The 20873-nt window shown below is 37.0% G+C and overlaps 3 protein-coding genes across 3 annotated transcripts; 1 reads left to right on the top strand and 2 right to left on the bottom strand.

The window, feature by feature from the left end:
- Positions 1-406: 406 nt before the first annotated feature.
- On the top strand, positions 407-10259 carry LOC149924884 (solute carrier family 2, facilitated glucose transporter member 1-like). The gene is made up of 12 exons (XM_090161376.1): positions 407-780; positions 862-966; positions 1036-1193; positions 1264-1388; positions 2743-2877; positions 3749-3886; positions 3953-4146; positions 7018-7128; positions 7203-7304; positions 8886-8961; positions 9660-9787; positions 9901-10259. The coding sequence occupies exons 1-12, from the start codon at positions 658-660 to the stop codon at positions 10114-10116; spliced, it is 1611 nt and encodes a 536-aa protein (XP_090017502.1). The 5' UTR covers positions 407-657; the 3' UTR covers positions 10117-10259.
- On the bottom strand, positions 10238-17006 carry CenB1A (Centaurin beta 1A). Its single transcript, XM_090161375.1, has 25 exons — positions 16827-17006; positions 16643-16753; positions 16335-16392; positions 16206-16264; positions 16088-16148; positions 15969-16022; positions 15853-15911; positions 15600-15783; positions 15479-15523; positions 15319-15414; positions 15117-15191; positions 14802-15061; positions 14619-14730; positions 14471-14556; positions 14289-14405; positions 14063-14227; positions 13767-14002; positions 13421-13702; positions 13241-13355; positions 13062-13179; positions 12769-12878; positions 12592-12702; positions 11759-11814; positions 11041-11133; positions 10238-10662 (listed from the first exon to the last, which is right to left on the bottom strand). Exons 2-25 carry the CDS (start codon positions 16693-16695, stop codon positions 10577-10579), a joined length of 2691 nt encoding a protein of 896 aa, XP_090017501.1. The 5' UTR covers positions 16696-16753; positions 16827-17006; the 3' UTR covers positions 10238-10576.
- Positions 17007-17780: 774 nt separating this feature from the next.
- LOC149924882 (BTB/POZ domain-containing protein 6-like) lies at positions 17781-19757 on the bottom strand. Its single transcript, XM_090160818.1, has 2 exons — positions 19510-19757; positions 17781-19441 (listed from the first exon to the last, which is right to left on the bottom strand). Exons 1-2 carry the CDS (start codon positions 19755-19757, stop codon positions 18268-18270), a joined length of 1422 nt encoding a protein of 473 aa, XP_090016944.1. The 3' UTR covers positions 17781-18267.
- Positions 19758-20873: the final 1116 nt, after the last annotated feature.

Here is a 20873-nt window from a genome sequence, read left to right as displayed (position 1 = left end):
AATTAAAATTTTATATTGCGTTATGCATACGTAATTTATCATTTAAAAATTCCATATTTAGATACGATGTCATTATTAAGAAAAATAAAATTAAAATTCCATATAAATTACTGAAAAAGTAATTGTTTGCTATTTTAAAGCTTCGCTAGTTTCACCAGAACGTGTGTTGGACAAAAAATGTTTTGATAATGAATTATTTGAGAAAAAAATTTCAACATTAGTCAGATATTCGCGAAGCAAAAAAAATTGCAGTACTTGTAGACGATTGCATGATATTCGGGCGAAGCCGATGTTACCGCATTGGAGCAAAGAAGGCGGGGGGGGGGGGAGGGGGGAATGAGGATCGTTCCGGTTTTAACCGGTACCAGAAAAGCGCGCTTCGATCGAACCAAGCTAGAACGTAGGTTGCCCGAGCGGAGTCGCGGAGTCTGCTCGGCTATATAACACGGAGAAGCTCAGAACAGGAGGGAACTCGGAGAGACGCGGACGGATTCCTCTTACAAGTTAGTCACGGAGACGATAGCGCAGTCGGGCTTCCCCGCAAAGTTCCGTTCCATTTTCCAACTAGCCAGATCGTTCTAACCCATTTTCCATTTTTATATTCAAAGCGGCTATAGAATTTAATTTAGTCGCGCGAATTAAAAAAAATAAATAAAAATGGGGCTCATCAAAACTCCCAGCGTAAGCGTCATGGACGCGGAGAGCAAATTAATTATCACGACGTTGGCCCAACAGGCCAGCTCAGATTTACAAATGAATCTCGCCAAAGAGGAGAAAACTGTACGTAAATTTCTTATTTTTAATATTTAAAAACGCGTCTATTTTACCTCGATTCCTTGGTGAGATTTATCATATTTCCAGAAACCCGGTTTCAATCACATCCTAGCCCTGTTGGCCTTCATGGGGACCGTTGGTAACAGCTTACCCACGGGGTACAATATGGGGGTCATCAACATACCACAAACGGTAAGGGTTTTCCGTTCTTAATAGAACTCCATCTCAAGACGCGCTAAAATGTATCTTTTAAATTGACAGATATTGGAAGAGTTTTGCAACCGTACGCTAAGTTCGCGTGGTTACGCGATGACCCGATCGCAATTGGACGTCCTCTGGTCCACGGTCGTGTCCATCTTCTTGGCCGGAGCCGTCATTGGTTCCATAAGCGCCGCGTTCTTAGCCAATCGATTCGGAAGGTCAATTTTCAACACCATTTCCCTTTTTGGGTGCGAAGGCGCTAATGTATTTTTTTCGTCCTTTCGATAGAAAACGAACTTTGATGGTCAATGCGGTTCTGGGCTTGATCTCGGCGGCGCTTTTTGCTTTCTCCGAAATGACTTCGTCGGTGGAATTACTGATAGCCGGCCGGGTTTTGGTCGGGTTCTATGGGGGTAAGATCGCGAACCACGCCGTTATCTTCCACTGAAAATGCTTCGAAGACGATGATTTGTAGGCTTATTGCTTTTAAGGTCAGTCTTTTTAAGGGCGTTTCTTCTCCATAACGAATGCCACGGCGGTAGTTTCTAAAGCCCTGCGAATCAACATGATTACGGTGTTTTCGAGCCTAGAATCGAATAGTAATCGAATCGAGTAATATACCAGTAAAGGAAAATATCCTTCTACGCTGTAAAATTGAGAGAAAAATGTATCTAGACTATACATATGAAATACCATAAGTGTATAATATTTTACAAAAAGTGTGACACTTACTATTCAGGGTTGCCACAAAATTTTCAAATTCAAATTCCCTGACCATTTTAAGAGATTTTCCCTGACTTATTAAGGCCAAAATTTTTCTTTTATATTTTACTTTTATCAGAAGTTAATAAATTTAGATGGACTTATATTTCAGTAAAAAGGTTATTGCAATGTTGAAAAAATTAGCCAAACATTCAAGGAAATAAATGATAATCGTGGAATTTGTCAGAGATCTAGAGTTAAATTACCTTCAAAAAGTGCCAAGATAAAATTGAATTCCCTGACTTTTCCCTGAATTTTTACCAATTCTTAAAATTCCCTGACATTTCCCTGACTTTTTAGGCCCATTTTTAAATTCCCTGACGTGTGGCAACCCTGCTATTCTTCACACGCAAAAGTTTTGCTGAGAGCTATTCACAAGACAGACTGCATTACGGGCTTCGGCGCCGTTTTGCGTCCTCTTGCTAACGCGTCACACGTAGCCTTTGACAGCGCCTCGCTAGGGGGAGATTTTCTTCTTATGATGACGTCACTCCGTTACTAGCTCTCACTAAAATATTCCCCAAAGTGACAAACTTATGGAACAATATTACAGACTTATCGAAATACTTACCTTAAGCCAGTGAATGTCCACTTCAAGTCACCGCTTAAAATATACAACTTGTATTTATACAAAGTTAGCGACTCGCGCCAAATTAATCTAAAGAAGAGAATTTTTTCTACGATTTTGTCTTGTGCCCAAAATTTTATTTTTACTTTTCTGCTCGCAAAACAAAATCTTAGTCAAAATTATCTTCTATAGACTACATCTTGTATTATTTAACTTAACGATGCAGGGCTTACGAATAACATTAGCAAGATAGTGAGATAGATATTATATACTTTTGATAATACATGTTTCAATTATTATTCAATTCGGGGGTTCGGAAGCATCGAATCGGTCCTATAGTAGTTCTATAGACAAATTAGTTACTTCCATTTATGGATAGTTAACTTCCATTTCTGGATAATATTTCAGAGTTTTTAAAATTGGATTAATATGTATAGGTCTAGGATCAAGTGTAGTTCCGATGTACCTGATGGAAACTGCCCCGCCACAGATGAGGGGCGCTTTCGGTGTCATGCAACAGCTGGGACTTACTACGGGTATTCTCATCTCGCTGATTTCGGGACAGTACTTAGGTAAGAACTCTGGCTTCAAGGGCAGCAATGAGATTGAACCATAAGTAACATAATAACAATAAGTATGATAATTAACGAGATTTACAACCCATCTAATTTTCATAGTTATTGCGTAATCAAGATGTTTTCTTAGCACAGAGCCCTCTAGTGTCTAAAATACGCGAGACTTCTGCTAAGCCGAAATATCTGGTTTCCGATAGATAGGCTAAAATGATAAATATTAAAAATATTTTTCTCGGCGCCACGAGCTCAATTATTTTTTATCACGCGTGATTCGCACGCGGGCTTCAAAACAAAGCCAAAGCTCCTCGCGACTCCAGAAGGTGCTCTTCGATATTAGGCTTAAATTTTTATCAAAAAGTAGTCATCCAAAACGGTAAGTCGCGAGTCCAAGTCACAAATTGAAGAGAGTATCAGTGCCGAAAAAAGGTTCGGTTAGAAAATAAGCATTAAAGCAATAGGATGTGTCATACTTTTTGTTATGTTACTTATGATTGAACTAATCATCCGGGGTCATTAATGACTGGAATTCTATCCCACAAGACATAGTCTCAATTTCCAATCGCCACACATTTCGCCGCCATGTCTCTGATTTTTTACGTAACAAATGTTCCCTTTAATTATTTAGTCTTCCACTTGTATATTGTTTTGTTTTTTTTTCCTACCCACTGCCCCTTTAGCCGTGCCATTTACTTGTCATATTCTCCTAAATTTTGATCTCCTATTATCACTGAATCTGAAAATACGTGTTTTTTTTTCTGTCTAATTTCTTCTCATTGTTTCGAAGCTCCAAGAGAAGCCCACTCTGTGGCTTTTGGAGCCTTTGTATATTTAAATAAATAAATAAATAATACGTGGCGTCCGGTAATAGGTACGGAAGAGGCGTGGCCGGTATTACTGTCCATGTACGGTATCGCCGTTGCGTTGGGTCTTTTCGCGTTGGTCTTCTGCCCCAGAAGTCCTTCCTATCTGTACATAAATAAGAAAGACGAATTCAACGCGATTAAAGGTATGGATTCTCCTAATTTTCTCTTCGGACCCCGTGTGAATATATTTTATTTTTAAATCTAAACAGAGTTGGAGAAACTACGTCAAATGTCCGTCAATTACTTGGACGAAGACATGATGAACTTGAAAAAGGAACAGAAGATGGCCGTTGCCGACCCAACTTGGACTATGTGGAAGGTGCTGACCGCCCCTGAGCAACGATTGGCTTTGTTGCTAGTGTGCGCCATGCAGGCGGGTCAACAACTCTCCGGAATAAGCGCGGTGAGTCTGCTAGAATTCATTGGTCTGTTCCCCGTTTGCTCTTAAAACGTAGCAAAGATTACGCAAACATTACGTCATAAGATGGCTTCTTTTCGCCTAGAATTCATTGGTCTGTTCCCCGTTTGCTATTAACACCTAGTAAAGATTACGCAAACGTTACGTCATAAGATGGCTTCTTTTCGCCTAGAATTCATTGGTCTGTTCCCCGTTTGCTCTTAACACGTAGCAAAGATTACGCAAACATTACGTCATAAGATGGCTTCTTTTCGCCTAGAATTCATTGGTCTGTTCCCCGTTTGCTCTTACCACGTAGCAAAGATTACGTCCTAAGATGTTTTCTTTTCGACTGTTCTCGGTCTTAAAGTGTACTCTTTTTACCCTAAAATGTTCTATTCGCCTGTTCCGGGGATGAGAATTACTCCGCCCCATAAACTATTCGCTTGTTCCGGAGTATTAGGGCTACTCTTTTTACTCCTTCTGAAAAGGAGGTGTAAGGAGAAAATCGGATTTTGTCGTCTACTAGCCCGAATTTATCTGCTGCAAAGGCCTCAGGCATCCATTTTGGAAAAACGTTTTTACTACGACTCATTTTATTCCGATTCTGTGGTGGCGAATAGTTTGACTTCTTAGCCTGACTCTTCTTACCCTTCTCCGAAATCCCGGAACCAGCGAAAAGAAAACACCTCCTTGAGGTGATCTAGGATGAATGCCAAATTGCCAACAACACTTGGTCTGTTCCCCTTTGGCCACAACAAACGCTGTTGCTCTCAACACGTAGGAAAGATTGCGCAAACGTTACATCATAAGCGATAATTATTTTCGATGAGGGGAACTCGGAAACCGGTGTTCCCTCAAGGCCTCCCAAGGAACCGCGCGAGCTGGCACGAGAGATAAGCCGTCTTCCCCCTCACTCCCCCTTCCTGTCGGCTGCGAAAACCAGAAAAACTTATTTACGTCAGTTCGCGAGGCCTTGGGATTTAGCCAAGTCTTTCTAAAAACGCGACCTGATTTACGATTGGATGAAATAAATTGTTTTGAGAAATTAAGTTATTTTTCCAAAAACAAAAACCTCTATAGGTAGCTTTCGCGGGAGTCCTCTACCCGCAACGTTGCCAACGTACGATAATTATCGTACACTTCGATAATTTCGAGATAATTTTTGGGACGTACGATATTTTCAATGGCGTACTATATAGTACGCATTTTTTCGATAGCTCAGCTCACGCGTACGATAATGCATGATGTTTTTAATTAGTTGAAAACTAGTTAACTTATGTTTAAAAGTCGCAATTTTTTCAATCGGTCGAACTTTGTGTTATTAAAAATTTGATTTCACAAATTAAACGTCAGTATTTTACACAAAATTGTAATTTATCACCAGTTTTCGGGCATACGATAATATTTTCTGAGATCGATAATTTTTTGGCTGTGGTACGATAATTTGAGTTTCAGGAACTGGCAACGCTGACCCAGCCCCGTAGCCAGAAAAATTTCGTTAAGGGGCAGTAGCTTTTTGTGAGGGGGCACATTTTTTTGGTTACCTAATTTCGAAAATTAACATAAGTTTCGCCGTGAAATGTTTTTGGTGTTCAACAACAAAAACCTTGCTTTCTGAAGCAGACCATTCTACAACTTTTATTTTATAGATAAATAGTTACGTATAAATAAAGATTTAAACCTTAGACAAAGACAAGTGGTCCAAAAGAAAAAATTAATAAAGATGAGGGGGCAGAGAATACTCTTTGAGGGTGAATGGATTAAATGGGGGGGGGAAGTAAAAATTTCATTTGAGGGGGCAACATTTATTTTTGAGCCCCCCCCCCCCGTGGGTTAAATTTAGATCAAGTCGGTAGTTACAATATGACCATTTTGCCTTGTTGTCGTCATAGTGAACTCATGCCCACTGCCACCTAATAATTAGATTTTGAGTTGCGAATTTGTGTCGCTAGAGGTGCTTATGATTTCGAGTACAACCAGAAGTAAATAATATTGGCGAAATAAGTATTAATCTACCGATTTCGTTAATGTTATTCGCTTGAAACATGTACCTTAACAGGCTCCCCTTGATTTAAAATCCCAACGCGGTGTAATTTTACACGGACTTGTTAAATTTTGAAGCGTGATCCGGTGTATTCTTAACTCGCTCGTGGGTGGGGCTTGAGTTCGTTGCCATGGTAACGCGTATAGGTCAGCCATGACGTTAAGACGCCCATGTCCGTCACGTGATTATTTAACAGGAAGGATCGTGTGGCGTTTGGCCTCGTGATCTTTGATGTCAAATTATTGGCTGCGTTCAGTAACTCGAAATAAGGTCAGCGCTGGGTCAACGGTCAGGGGTTTTTTTGGCTTCCGGTTTTGACGTTACGTTGCCCGTCCGTTGAGCAACGAAGTCATCGGCTGTAAGAGCAGATTTTGCTCAACGGTCACGTGACGTCGCAGCGCGGAGTAAGGCTAGCTGCCGACGCCGCAACAGACGATATTTTACAAAATTTTCAACAAGCGTAAAAAGCGTTCAACAACGGTCTCAACGAAAATAATTTTTCAGGTACTTAGAGATTTACTGAAGCAGCCACTGTCATGACGGTGGTTTCAAGGCGGGGCCTACCTACGTAACCTACGACGCTACGAGTGCTAATAGCAAGCACCCATCCGCGATCTCGCCTTCGAGCCAGTGATTCAGTGAATACATTCTTGGATTAATAATAGTGCAACACTATTATTAATCCAAGGTACATTTTACATTTTAAACTGATGGTAGTGTTTTCCACCCTTGACAATTATCTAGACTGAATTTCTCGTAACCTAGTATAAAATAGGCCTTATTTCAATGCCAAAGAACAATTATGTGAAATCATTTTCCATTATTCGCAGGTATTTTACTACTCCAGCTCTACTTTCATGAAGGCTGGAATGACGGAGAGACAAACGCAATATGGCAGCATTGGAGCCGGCGTCGTCAATATGCTAATGGCTGTGATTGCGGTAAAGTTTGAAAGTTTTTCCACGAAAAAGCCCTATAAAATTTGGCCAAAAACTGACTTTGCATTATTTTAAAGGTGTATGTCGTTAACCGCAACAAAAGAAGGCCTCTCGTTTTAATTAGCGCGACCGGAACTGTCATTTGTCTAATCGGGCTCTCCATTTCTATGGCCCTTCAGGTAATAACCTCAGCCAGTGGTTATTGTATCAAAGAGAAAAGTATTCATTTCCCTACACTGCTAAAGTATAATCAAAAGTAAATAGGGGGAGGAAGTCTGGCACTTGTGTCCAAACGCACGACGTCTTATCTGAGGGGTAAACTTTTTGGGCTTCGGAAATGACTTCTCCCTCGCCTCTTTACAGGGACACAAAGGTATCGGTTGTACTCCGCCACGATGAAAAATAGTTCTCTATAAAATACGTGAATATGAAACTTTTGCTTTCGATAATTTGGTTAATTTAGTTCCTAAATGAAGTAGATTTATGATAGAAACTAAAACATTTTAAAAATAATAACATGACTTTTGAAAAGAAATAAACCGTAACTAGAATAACGCTCACTTAAATCGTGGAGAGCGTGGCGCCATCTAAGAGCGGAGATCGGGACTAATTGGTAAATCTACGATGTTAAGGCCTAACAATTTGCAAGTTTAACTGAAATAATAGCTATAGATACGAGCTTTTTTTGTTTATTTTACAATTGATATAATAATTATTAATTAAAGTCAACCGTTATCGAAGGAAATAATGGTCCGCATTTGACAGAGATACTACTTGAAATCGCGAGGCGGTGACATGGTTGCCAGGGAATAAAATTCAAAATTTTCATCTTGAGCGCGGACCGGAATACCACAAATGCACTAGTTCGCGCGTAATGTGCTATCCTTATTGGTTAGAAATATCAAGTGATCACTAGCTCTTTAAAAAGGGTGCCAAGCATGGTGGAAGGAAAAAATGGGGGCAATGATAGACTTACTCCCCCTATTTACTTTTGGTATAATGCTTGAGACATGAACCTACTTAGGCTCCAATGATTTTTCAAAAGATGTTTCGGAAGAAAAAATATAGTGCAGGTGAAATACTTTATAGAGTTTCTAAAATATTTAAATCCAGAAAATATGACTTGTAACATAATAACTATAAGTATGACAACTATTATTTTCATGCCAGTTCCCAGACTGAACCTCTTTTTTGACACTGACCTGGTCAAGCTACGACCAGGACTTAGGCATATTTAGACATAGTGGCTATGTGCTGATAACAATAGCTCTGAAAATCCGTTCGGCGTCAATTTTTCCAAATTGACATACTTAATTTTATTGTTTCTTATGCTTACAAGCACATTGTGCTTAATGGAATGTGTCAAGCCTGCATAGATACATGTTTCATGGATACTTCTCTCTCTTAAGTTATATATTATATACTTATGATAACACCAATACAAATTCCATTACGCCATAGTTGATTTTATAAAATAACAAGTTGGGCAAGATAACTTTTTAAAATATTGCTCTTACGTCACAAGACTCCGCTTTATTAGTATATTCTTTGCACGAGCTATTTGCACGCGCGCTAGCAAAAGCTATATTCCTCTGGCGAGTGTAGCGCGTGCTCGTAAGCTTGTAAAAGTAAGAGACTGTGACGTAAGAGCAACATTTAAACAAGAAGGCCACGTTACTTTATAAAAAGAACTATTGTATTTTGAGATTTAGCTTTTAGACTTAGTTGAATTTAAAACTAAAACATAGTTTCTTTTTTAGCACTTATTTTCATGGCTTTCATACGTGACCATAGGCGCATTTCTTAGCTTCGTGTGTATATTTGGACTTGGATTAGGTAAAGTATTTTTCAATTTTTAAGAAATTGCTTTCCATGGCTTTTATATTAGGTGCACACTTTACAAAAAACTGGTAAATGTTTCCCTTTTATGAGTCTGCAAAGTTTTGCACCGACTCTGGGGTGTTCATAATTGAATATGGAACCCTCTTCAATTCCAACCAATACATTTTTTCACAAAATGACCTATACCTAATTCCATTTCTTCAGTAGTACTGAATCAGTTCACTGCTCCTAACTATTTCATATTTATTTTGACACATCTTCGACAACCTTTTAATAGTTATTAAATTCAAACAGAAGTGTCTTTTTTAATCATCGCAACATCTAGCTCTTGTGAAACTAATTACACAAACATATATCCTTATCCCAACAAGAAGCCAACACCGGGTTTGTTACACATCCAATTTTATTAGGGACAATTTCAGCAAAACAACCACAAAAAAATTGGCACATTTCTTATTATTTTTACTTTCCCAAAAAAAGAGGTCATCAAAGTTTAGTAATGAAAAGGGGTAATTTTGGAGCAAATTTTTTTGTCAGAATTGAAGAAGATTCCATATCTAGTAATGATCTGTATAAGGAATAAGGTCCTTATAAATTCAGAGACTTATGAAGTGGGAAATGTTTGAAAATAATCTCCTACTATTATCCAATTATAATAAACATGTACCTAATTACTATGTATAATTTTGTAGGTCCTTTAGCGTATATGATTGGTGGAGAATTGTTTCAACAAGGACCAAGAGCTGCTGGATGCAGTTTGGGTAGTTCAGTGAACTGGTTATCGAACTTTGCAGTTGCCTTTACATTTCCATATTTACAGGTAATGCCCATATGTACTTTTAAAAGGGTACTTTACCAAAATAAAGAAGGGATAAAAGTCATTCCCACATTATCTTAGCCAAACTGCACTAACGTGTATTTTTATTTTAACAGGAACTGTGTTCAGATTACGTTTTTCTGATATTTGGCTTATTTACGACTTTGATAACCATTTTCCTCTACAAAAAGCTACCCGAAACCAAGGGTTTGGACCCTCTAGAAGTAGCAATGTGTCTCCAAGCCAAGTCGAAAATTTCAAGGGATTTACAAGAAATTGTAACTCTCCCAACGACAAGCGGGAGTGAAGAGCACGAATTAGTAGCAGTATAATTTATTCATTAAGCAATGTATATTTAGGATGAAATCTATTTTTTTACCCAAGTTGTGTTTAAGCTATACAGTTATGTATTTTAAATTCAATATCTGTGATAATTTTTCCTTTTAAACAGATTAAATAGTTCCATTTTACCATTCTTACGTTGTTTTATTTAAGTAAAAACTAATTTTCCGCATACATATCTTTCCCATTTGGGTGATAAAGCCAATATTTGCCTAACAAATTTTAAATTCCACAACGTATATTAGAAGGTTATAACTCTGGAATTATACAAATTTTCTTAAATCTTACACTCATTCATTTAAACATAAAAAATTCTTGCAAATCATTACTAAAAAAATCTACTCTAGCGTTGGCACACGTAGCTTTCGCATTGTTTTAGACACTTTGGTTCGTTTCTTTCCATTTTATCACTTATTTAAAAACAATTTTAACAAGATCTCAAACATTCAGTCAGTTAAACATCTTCGTCAAATATTTAGAACGCTTTTTAACTTTTCCCTTTCTAAACCGGTTCAACCTATACGAAAGGCAACCACCTGGTTTGCAATTAAAATTAAGTATAAATTCTCTTTCAGTGATATAAAATAACGTGGTGCTCAGCATCGTTAATATACTTGGGTATATTTGGTTTTATTAAATTATGAATTTTTAATTTAAAAAGGAGTATTTTAACAGCTGAAAAACAGCATGGGGCTGCCTGCAGTGTTGATTAAAGCAGGCATGTTCGTTGATAATTAAGGACACATCTAGGGCAGGCGTACATTGAAAAAACTTTCTTTTCTTAATACGAAGTTTAATGAGGGCAGGGGGATCAATTTATCAATAATTAATACTGACTCAATAGGAACAACTCAATTTGCTTGAAAATTTAAAACTTAACGACTCTAAATATTGTTTTCGGTTAAGCCACTAACCGTCTGATACGCTGGGTTGCCTCCTAAGCTTCTCTGGATTGTGGGAGGCCATGTGGGAGAAATCACGCACCACTTCATTGAAAGTTTCATCTCCTGAATTAATAGATTGGTTTCAAAATGTTTTTAGGATATTAATACATAGAAAAATCAAACTTGGAATAATTAATATATTTCATACAAGGATATTTGGAACCCTAAACAGTAAAATTGTGTACCATAGTTTAGTGTAGTAAGCCACATCTTACATGGAGTTTTACCGTTATCCAAATCTTTATAGAAACATGTACTTAAACAGTTCATTGTTTAAAGATTTATCTTTTTTATCCCTGCCATGCCATCGACAAAAAAAAAATAAAATTATGTGTCATCACATGTCAAAATTTGTTTTTGCAGCAATAGGAAATGACTTTCCCGCTGTGCAGCTTCTACACGGGTTAACTTATTAACCCAAAAATTGGGTACTAACATCCCCCTGCCAGTGCTACCAATGTGTAACTATACGTGCGCATGCACTGAAACGTCAAAAAGAGTGCTGTTATGTATAGTTTCCAGTATTTTAACCATGTTTAAGATTATTCCCCAGCCCACCATGTATAGAGGGATGCTAGTAATGAACTTCACTAGGGAAATTAAATAGCACTGAATCAATCCTGTATGAAGTAATTTAACTAGTCCAAAATTAAAGGGAATTAACGGAATTATTAATAAAATTACATACCAGGATTTCCAAACTCATCCCTGCGCATTTCTTCATTAAGTTTAGCTAAGCGTAACCTATAAATATTTACTAAAGTTACTATTCTTTTATTAGTACTTTCATTTAAAAATAGTTAAGACTGATTTATATGCTTTCAATATAACTAATAACAAAAACTTATTCGCATCTAAAAATAAAAAACACGCTGATTTTCGCGTTTTAAAAATTGCGAAACCAAATATTAATACAAAAAGCGCCATCTCTATCGAAAAAAACTAAGATTCGATAGGGAATAAAATTATAAAGTTTACTGCAAAATTCTAAAGGCAAAAAATAAAATAAAATAATCAGAAGGAACCACACAGGTAACTAGTAACGTGTGAAGTCAATTACCAGTGACGGGGTTAAATTGCGTTGGAAGGTGGTGGCATAGATAAATAAATTCATTTCTCGAAGGAGATATGAAACTCTCACAAGCACACATCAAGACAAATTCAAGCTTCAGTCCTGCCGCGAGCGGCCGGGAGAAAAGAAAAATAGCTTTCTCCCAGACGTCGAGGGGCACCACCGTCGGCAAAAAATAGAGGGTCACTGGGGGTATTGAGAGCTTCATATCTCTAAAAGCGCAGGATCTCTGGCAACACCTTCAAGCCACGCGAGCCAACAGCTCCCTACACTTACTATTACCATTAACAGCTGTCATACACTTACTATTACCGTTAACCTCAGCAGGTTTTTATGGAAAGGAGAAACCGAAGAGCTTGGGTAAAAACCCCTCTAACCAACAAACTCAACGCAGAAAATAAATATGTTAGATATACTAAATTGGAAAATAATAATTGAAAAATACGAACAATGTAACAATATCTGCATTAGCTTTCTCAATAGCTAAAGTGAGAGCTGTTTTTCCTTCATTATCCTCTGAGCTTTGGTCAACTCCTCTCTTCAGTAACAGACAAACTTGCCTAAATAACAAAAGTATTTAAATTAATTTTTCTAATTTTTAACCAGAACAATTAATTGGTGTATACCCAGTATGTCCAAGTTCAGTTGCCAAATGAAGAGCTGTTCTTCCTTTTGAATCTTTGTTATTGCACTTTGCAGCATTTAAGATTAAGTATTCACAAGCCATGATGGAACCCTTTTGTAGAAAGATTATATAAAATACAAAAAGATCCTTATCAAGTGCTTTCAAAAATTATTTTTTCCATGAAAATGACACAAGGGGTATAACTACTAGACTCTAGTTTGCTAGACTCCAAAATATTTGCATGTCGTTTTTAGATCGGTTAATTATAAAATATGCAAATAGCCAAATACATACGCTTCTAATGGCTTTATGAAGGGCAAACTCTCCATTTTCATTTGCATTGGCCCAATTGGGATTCCCATTTGCTGCCAAAGCTTCGCACATTGCAGGAAGGTTGTGAACCGAAGCAGCCCTGTAAAAATAAAAGTTCTGAATAGGTTCTATGAACTATAGGTATATTAATTGTAATGTACCGATAAAGAAGTAAATCTGAATTAAGTTCGCTTATATTATCAATAGGAATGTTGTCATTTTCACTTTCATCATCCAAAGTTACAGGAGATTCATCAGCACTATCCAAATCAAGATCTAAAATAGAAAGTTTATTTACGAATACATCTTAAGATTTTTTTATTATTAATATCTTTAATTACTGGAAGATTGAGACATATCTTCCATATCCCCAAAAATTAGAATATCATTGTCATCTTCCATAAATTTTCCAATTGAGATCATGCTGGGCGAACCGAGGGACTTATCAGTAGTTGCTAGAGAAACTATGGGTTTATTTTCCTCATTTGATTCATTGAAAATGGCAATAGGTTCTGATGGAGTGACACCTCCTGCAATAGCCTCATTGGAAGGTGCAGATTTCATAGAAGATTCAGAGCTAAGACTAGCTGAAGACTTGCGTTCAGGGGCGGAAATCAACGAATCTGTTAATGATGAAAAGATACTATTATTCATATATTCCTAATACGATTAGTCAAATATATTTACTAAGTAGCGAGGAATTCTCAATTCCGTCTGATGAAATAACTATCCTTCTACGACGGTTCAGTTTACGTACACGCCACCTTGTAGGGTTTCCACTGGAGGAAATTACAGAGTTCCCATCTCCTCCATTCACAGTTGGTGGTAAAGTAACTATTGGTTCTGACATGACAGTCCCTGGCAAGGGCAGCACGAAAGCTCTTTGCACATATTTGGCTTTAATCCATTGTTCCCTTACATTTCTTCAACAGTAAAATTAAAATTAGCACTAATAGCAAAAAATAAATATACAACTAGCAAACCTTGAACAATCGGCTGTTGCTCTCAGGGCCACAGTATCATCCACTTTGGCCTCGTAAAACCGATTCACGAGACTGTTTCCCAATTCAGCCATAACTTTCAACAACTCTGGCTCCCACGCATCCAGAGTGAGTGATCGAACCTTTGAAATATGGACCCCTAAACTCCTGAAAAGAACATTAGACTGATAAATCAATATTCTCCTTAAATTTGAGCTTTTCCCAGTACCTATGAATTCCAGAACATTCAATGCACAGCGTAATGCCTAAATTGATGCTGGCCCATCGTGGGTCAGTTGATTTGCAATCACAGCAGAGCTCATTACCAGGAATTGCTAAAATTTGACTAAAAAACCACGAGTAATCATTAAGTCTCTAAATTCTGACTTCTTCACTCTTAATAACTTTTACTTGTGAGCTCTAGGGGGTTTAGGAGGTGGTGAAGCAGAGTTGGAAACATTAACTGGTCGATCGGATGAAGATGAATTTATTTGCTCCTAGTAATTACAAAAATGTAAAAAACATCAATTGAAATGAATATAAAGTGTATAAAAATTACCTTTTCAGAAGGTTCATTCATAGTTTGATGCAAAGCTGCATTGATTCCCGCTTGCATGGCAGTAATCCATTGTCGGCAGCCTTCTTCAGAGTCAGCTTGAAGCATATGACTTCTGAAACCAAAAATAGAAAGATAATTTAAGAATTCAATCAATATTTGTAAGGAAGGGTCGATAAGACTTACTTTGAAGGAGATAGCACCTCAAAACAAAACCGACGATCAATATCTACAGCTACTTTAACAGTGCAGAGACGTAAATCCTCCTCCATTACAGTGATGTTGTCACGTGTTCTCTTTCTATACACTAATTGGTTATTTTGAATGATGAACCATCTACGATTCCACGTTTTGAATGCATTGGAGGTTCTCTTAAAGAGGTAGCCTTCCAAACGGATAACGCTATTAGACGTGTTGTCTTCTTTGACTATAGTAGGAACAATATCCTAAAAAAATATGTATTAGTAAAGTATCATACAACATATGAGAATGGTCAATTACTTTCTGAGTGACCAGATTGTGACGTCCATCAAGGTTTTTCTCTAACTCGGTAGTCTCAGTTCGCAGGGTCGTTAACTATTGTAAATTATTTCATCATTAACGTAATTATTAACCCTTTCAAAAGAACAAAGTTAGCTTCCGACCTTAAACTGGTTAAAGTATGGAGAAATTGCTAAATTTGCCAAGAAAATAGAAATCTTACAGTGGTTTCAAGTTGTTTGAAAAAGCTTTCAGAATCTCCGAACAAATCCGATCCTTGATGAAAGTAAGTTGAATAGGCATGCATCAAACAAAGCAGCTATAAAGAGACAAGATAAGGTACAGTGGCCACAGAGAATAATTGTTCAGAGATGAAAATTTACCGTATCTAGTAGCTCATAGCGTTTTCGGGATTGCAAAGTACTTAGCTGCCAACAATGAGGACAATATTAGAAGATAGTTGTTTAAATAGTAGTGAAAATGGTTTAAAATGAAGAAGCCTACATGATAAACATAATCTAAAGCCGTGTACCGAAAGCAAGACCTGGTAGCAGTGAGCAAATTATTAGCTTCATCACATTCGTGCGTTTTAGATCGAGGTACTTGAGAGTGTCGGATTAGTGCATTGTCTAGATCATCAGATATTTTGTCAAAGTGTTTTTTAGTGTCCTTAACTTGTTTAATATCTCTGAAATTGTAAGAATAAATTAATAACATTTTATATAAAAATTTGTTATAATAAGAAGTATATTTTTACGTTTTGACAAATTTGTTAATATTTTTGACTACTGAGCGTTGAGCTTGATCCATTAATATCTAAAAAAAGTTTTTGAATGTCTTAACATTTATAAATAAATAATTATTATTACTTACAGTCTGATATTTCACTACTTCTTGTAAAGCGTGAATAAACCTCTGAAGAGCAGTCTGCAATGTAAGTTAAGAGTTAAAAAAAAGGGCAATTATGGTGTATTATAGAAATATTTATGTACAACGACAGTTAGGTCCCCCTCAAAGTAGCTACTGATTTCCCTTATTCCAGTTATGAAAGAGCTGGAAGTAATTATTAAACTAATTAGAAGAAGCTAATATATTATAAAAAAAACTTACTTCTGAGACGCAACGTAAGTTTTACCCGAATCAACCATGGAATTACATAGCCTTACAAGCTTGAAGCAAATATAAATATAGAACTGTCAATTACACATTCTGTATCTTTAACAGATTCAAAATTTATACCTTATCAAGCCTCTGTTCAAGATTATCAATATCATCAGTATTTTCGTCAATAACTTCCCTAAAATATTTAAAAACCAACTTAACAAATCGCACTTGACGTTACAAGTTTTGTTTAAGTAAAACCTCTCAATTAAGCATAACTTATAAAAAAAAAAACATATAACAGCCCTGAATCTGTATTAGATTAATAGTTAATATGCAAAACAAGTTCAGAGATTTGAACGAAACACAAAGTGCAAATTTATTTGAAAAGATTGTTTAAAAAATATTTTATGTAACTAAGATTAAATTTTGGAAGCCTCTATTACCTAAATAGTGGAGAGTCTTTGATACACTCTTCTAAATTTATTATAGGAACCATTTTTGTAGGTTGTTTGATACTTTTTTGCAGACACTTGGTAGTTATTTCAAATTTTGACCTAAAGATGAAATAGGTTAAAGTTTATGTTAAAATTTTTAAAGTAAATCGTGCAATCAAGAAGAAAAACATACCAAACTTTATGATATTCTCTTTAATGACATTAGAATTAATTTGAACTAGTTTTCTGCTGATGTTATCAGAAAGATATTTCCATGGGGCGTATCATTTTGCTATGACTAATTTGACCTTAAGCTGCAATCGTCTGCTGCTGGCCCTTAATCTTGCGACATCTAGCTACTACCTCAATAAAGCGGGAAAAATAAATATATATAGGCCTAACATAATCGTTTTGCAGAAGATTTGAAGTTGAATTTAGTCTGGACCCAGTAGTGGTTCAATGAGTACTAGCGTTTCCAATTTGACAGTTACGTAGTTTCCATACTCTTTCTTATGATTGACAACTACTGTGCTAGTGCGAAATTATAACAAAGGAGCGGCCATGTTTAATAAACAGTAGACCTAATAGCGTTTTCCATTTGACTGTTCGAGATTAGCTCCGAAACCGTCGTTGACGTAATAGATATCACTCCCACCATGAACCGAGGAATCAACAGTTGCAATGGTAACTCAGGTGCCGGTAAATACGTTAAAACCGTGTAACCAAGCCTCCCCAATTCTGTTGAAACGTAAATTGTTGTCGACTCGAACTTGGTGTCTCGTTATTGGAGTCTAGAACGCAAGCGTGTGCCTTCGAACATGTTGCGCCTGTAGAAAATAATTATACTGGTTATAAGCTTTCTGATGGTGCCAGAAATATTTTGGAAGAAGATTCCGATAATACAAGGCAATTCCAGAACATAGAAATTTCGGAGAAGTCAGCGAAGTATACTGTTCGACTAACTGTCTTCAAGAAAAAATAAAATCATTAAAATTCTTTAGAAATTAAATTTTATTCGATTATACATGAAACCAGAAGCCTATAATATAGGCTTCTGATGAAACTGATTAAACATTGATTGAGCTTAATAAAAATATCAACCCAAAAGTTATACACATTATTTCATAACATTCTTTCAAGGCTCAAGATATATTTTGCAATTACGCATTTGCGATTAAATATTTTAATCGTTATTTCTCAAAATTCCCGCTTAACAGTTACATGGTTCTGGCTTTTAGGCAAAACTTTGTTCGAAATGAAGAAAAATATTCTCGATTAACGCATGGACAAACAATAAATATGCAACCAGGAAAAAACTAGTCACCGCAACCTAACTCCTGATGTCATTTAATTTAGGTACAAATCACGAGCATGCTCGGATACTCGAAAATACTTTTTCTACACACAAAAAAGCTATTAAATTAATTAAATCGTTAAATTCAGCAAAAACGGAATTAAGAGTTAAAGTGAACTTTTCCGTAACTACGGAAATATACATTTTTTTATGACCGATATTAGATGTCGTTTTGCAATCGGGAAGACCTTATGTTGTAGATCATGGTGGCGGACCTGATACGTCCTCAATAACCTAAATAGTTTCTTTCTAGCATATATATAGTATTTCTTATTTGCTTTTATTCTGAGGAAATGCCTATAAATCGAGGCTCAACTTTGAAAATGAGCTTGTCTAACAAACCACATTTCTTAACCCTGGAGAATGCGTTTTCGTAATCTGAGAACTCCAATATGTACACCGATTTGGATCCTTTCGGGATGACCCTCAAGCACTTTTCGTACTTCCCCCAGCAGAAAGCCCTACCAGGCACGATGGACAGAGGTAAGAACTTGATTTTTAACCTTTTTCCCGGGGTCAGCGATATAGCGTTTTCAAGTTCGACGGTAACCGAATCGGAGCAGCTCCCTGATAGACTTGACTCCACCATTTGACTCAAGTATTCTCCGGTAGCCTCGTTTTCTAGGGTCAATATACCAGACATGTTCAGTCGTGACGGATCGCTCGTGTTAGAACTCGTCCAGACCTTCGGAAGAATCCACGTCCCAAAGACGAACCCGCATAATTGAAGTCCTTTTTGTCTGGTTAGAAAACAGCACTCGAGAGACTCTGTACCAGCCCCTTCCTCCATCACCTCGTGTTGCAAATCAACTTTTACTTGGGCGGACATCAGTTGGGACAGTTTGATATTGTACGGTGGGACGTACCTTCGTGGATCGCACCATTCGGGTAGTTCCGGTAGGTTCCCGCGCGCTTGTTGTCCATTAGTGTCCATGTTCATAACTATAGCGAGAACCTCTTCTTTTGTAAGAATACCCTTGGAAGCTACGAGTCTCAGAAAAACGCGTTGGGTCATTTTCAGAAACGGTACGTGCGGGAGATAGTCCTTCATATGGGCCCTCAGGTTGTGCCCATCCGCGCTTAGCCCGTCCAATTCGCACTTGTACTCTGCCCACTTTAGAACCGAGTCGAACAGTAGCTCCGCGTCGACGTGGTTGGCGAACAGTTTGACAAGAGCCATGGCTGTGGTCTCTGAACATTTCGCGAATGACGTGGAATTTAATACCTCTGTCTTGTTGCACAAAACGACTCGAAGTAAATGGTCCTTTAGCTCCGTAATGTCCGACGTAAAAATTTGGTCGTAGATTTGGCAGGCGAAGTCGGGGTCCAGATTAGCTTTAACGAAGGTGACGCATTTCTGGTACAAGTCTTCCATAGAGTACTTCTTTGCCTCTTTGCAAACGGATACACATTCGGTAATATTATTGAATTCCATCTGATCCAAGTAACAGTACCTATTTAGTAAGACATTCGTTAGCGAGATCAAATAAGCTCTTACTTTAAAAATCTTGGTAGCTCATACCTTAAAATTATTTCCAACGAATTATCATTCATATCCTGTAGAGATAGCGTTGTCTTATCAATCGATTCCATCAACATTCGCTCCAGGACTTGACTGGAAACTGACAGAACAAGCTTATGGGCTTTAATTCGCCGTTCCACGCCATTGTCGTCAGCGACCAGTAGCTCAATGTCCCAAAAGCATTTGTCTTCGTACAAATAACGTAATCTGTCGGCGGTAGACCGGCTTCTCGATTGCCAGGACGACATGGGGCCTTTTGACCGTTTCAATAAGCTCCCGGATTCATATATAGATTTTGGAAACGAAAATAAAACCGTAAAATGAATGAATTGTTTACAAAATTCAGTCTCACGTGGTTAACGTCGAGTAATTTCCCTTTTCTCACTCGCGAGTGTGGGCAGAAGATTCGTAACGGATTTGGGATTGCACCACGACTCGAAATAATTCTTCGTCGACAAGGAAATTTTTGTACGAAAATAGTATTTTGTAATACAATTTTTGTAATATGTATTTATTTTATTGTATGTCTACTTTTAAAGGGCCTATTTAATTTTAAACTATTTTAAGGTGATAAGTAGGTTATCCGTTATAATTTTGCAATTCCCGTACCTTGAAGTTTACGCAACAGATAAAATCAAAGTACGGTACATGTTTTACGACTTCGGACAAATGAGACTGGTTTCACCAATTTCAATAGTCAGTAAGCTGTACGCCTCTGTTTTCTTCTATTATATATTGATTCTGTATTTTGAAATTGAAAGGATTGTGTTTTGTATTTTGCTGTTAGGGTAGAGCTATATTTAACAAACCGGTTAGGCTTGTTACGTCAATATTTGTTTTGAAAATCGCGTGGAACCCTCGCAATAGTCAGATATAAATATTTGGAATAATTTAAAATGAAATATTTGCCAATATTAAAATGGTCACGTAATTTGAATACTTAAGCGTATTTTACGGATACCCATTCACAAACGTAGAGCGAAGATTGTAGAGGCTTGATTTTATTGTTTTTTTTATTTAACTGATTTGTTATAAAACATGGTGTGAAGGCCTTCGCTGCCATATACACCAATAAAGTCTTTCTTATTTTTGAAAAAAAAAAATGGACATCTCAAATTAAATGTGTATCGGTTTATTAAACATTATTTTTGTGTTTATTTTTTCCACCTTTCATTAAATTTACCACTAAATCATGACTATATCTTAGAATCCGATCAAAAAGAGCCTTACGTAAACCTTTCTCGATTCTTCTTGTCTGAATTTACCAAATATATATTTTTTTAGCGAAGAAATCTCTCTGGAAAGTAGCATTTCGCTTACAAACGGTCGTTGGTAGGAGAAGCGCAGATTTTACCATCGTCCCG

Source organism: Leiobunum rupestre, chromosome 10, assembly GCF_980474605.1.
Source record: "Leiobunum rupestre chromosome 10, qqLeiRupe1.1.hap1, whole genome shotgun sequence".
NCBI lineage: Eukaryota > Metazoa > Arthropoda > Arachnida > Opiliones > Sclerosomatidae > Leiobunum > Leiobunum rupestre.
Note: the sequence above shows the minus strand (reverse complement) of the source record. Positions and strands in the feature narration are given on the sequence as shown.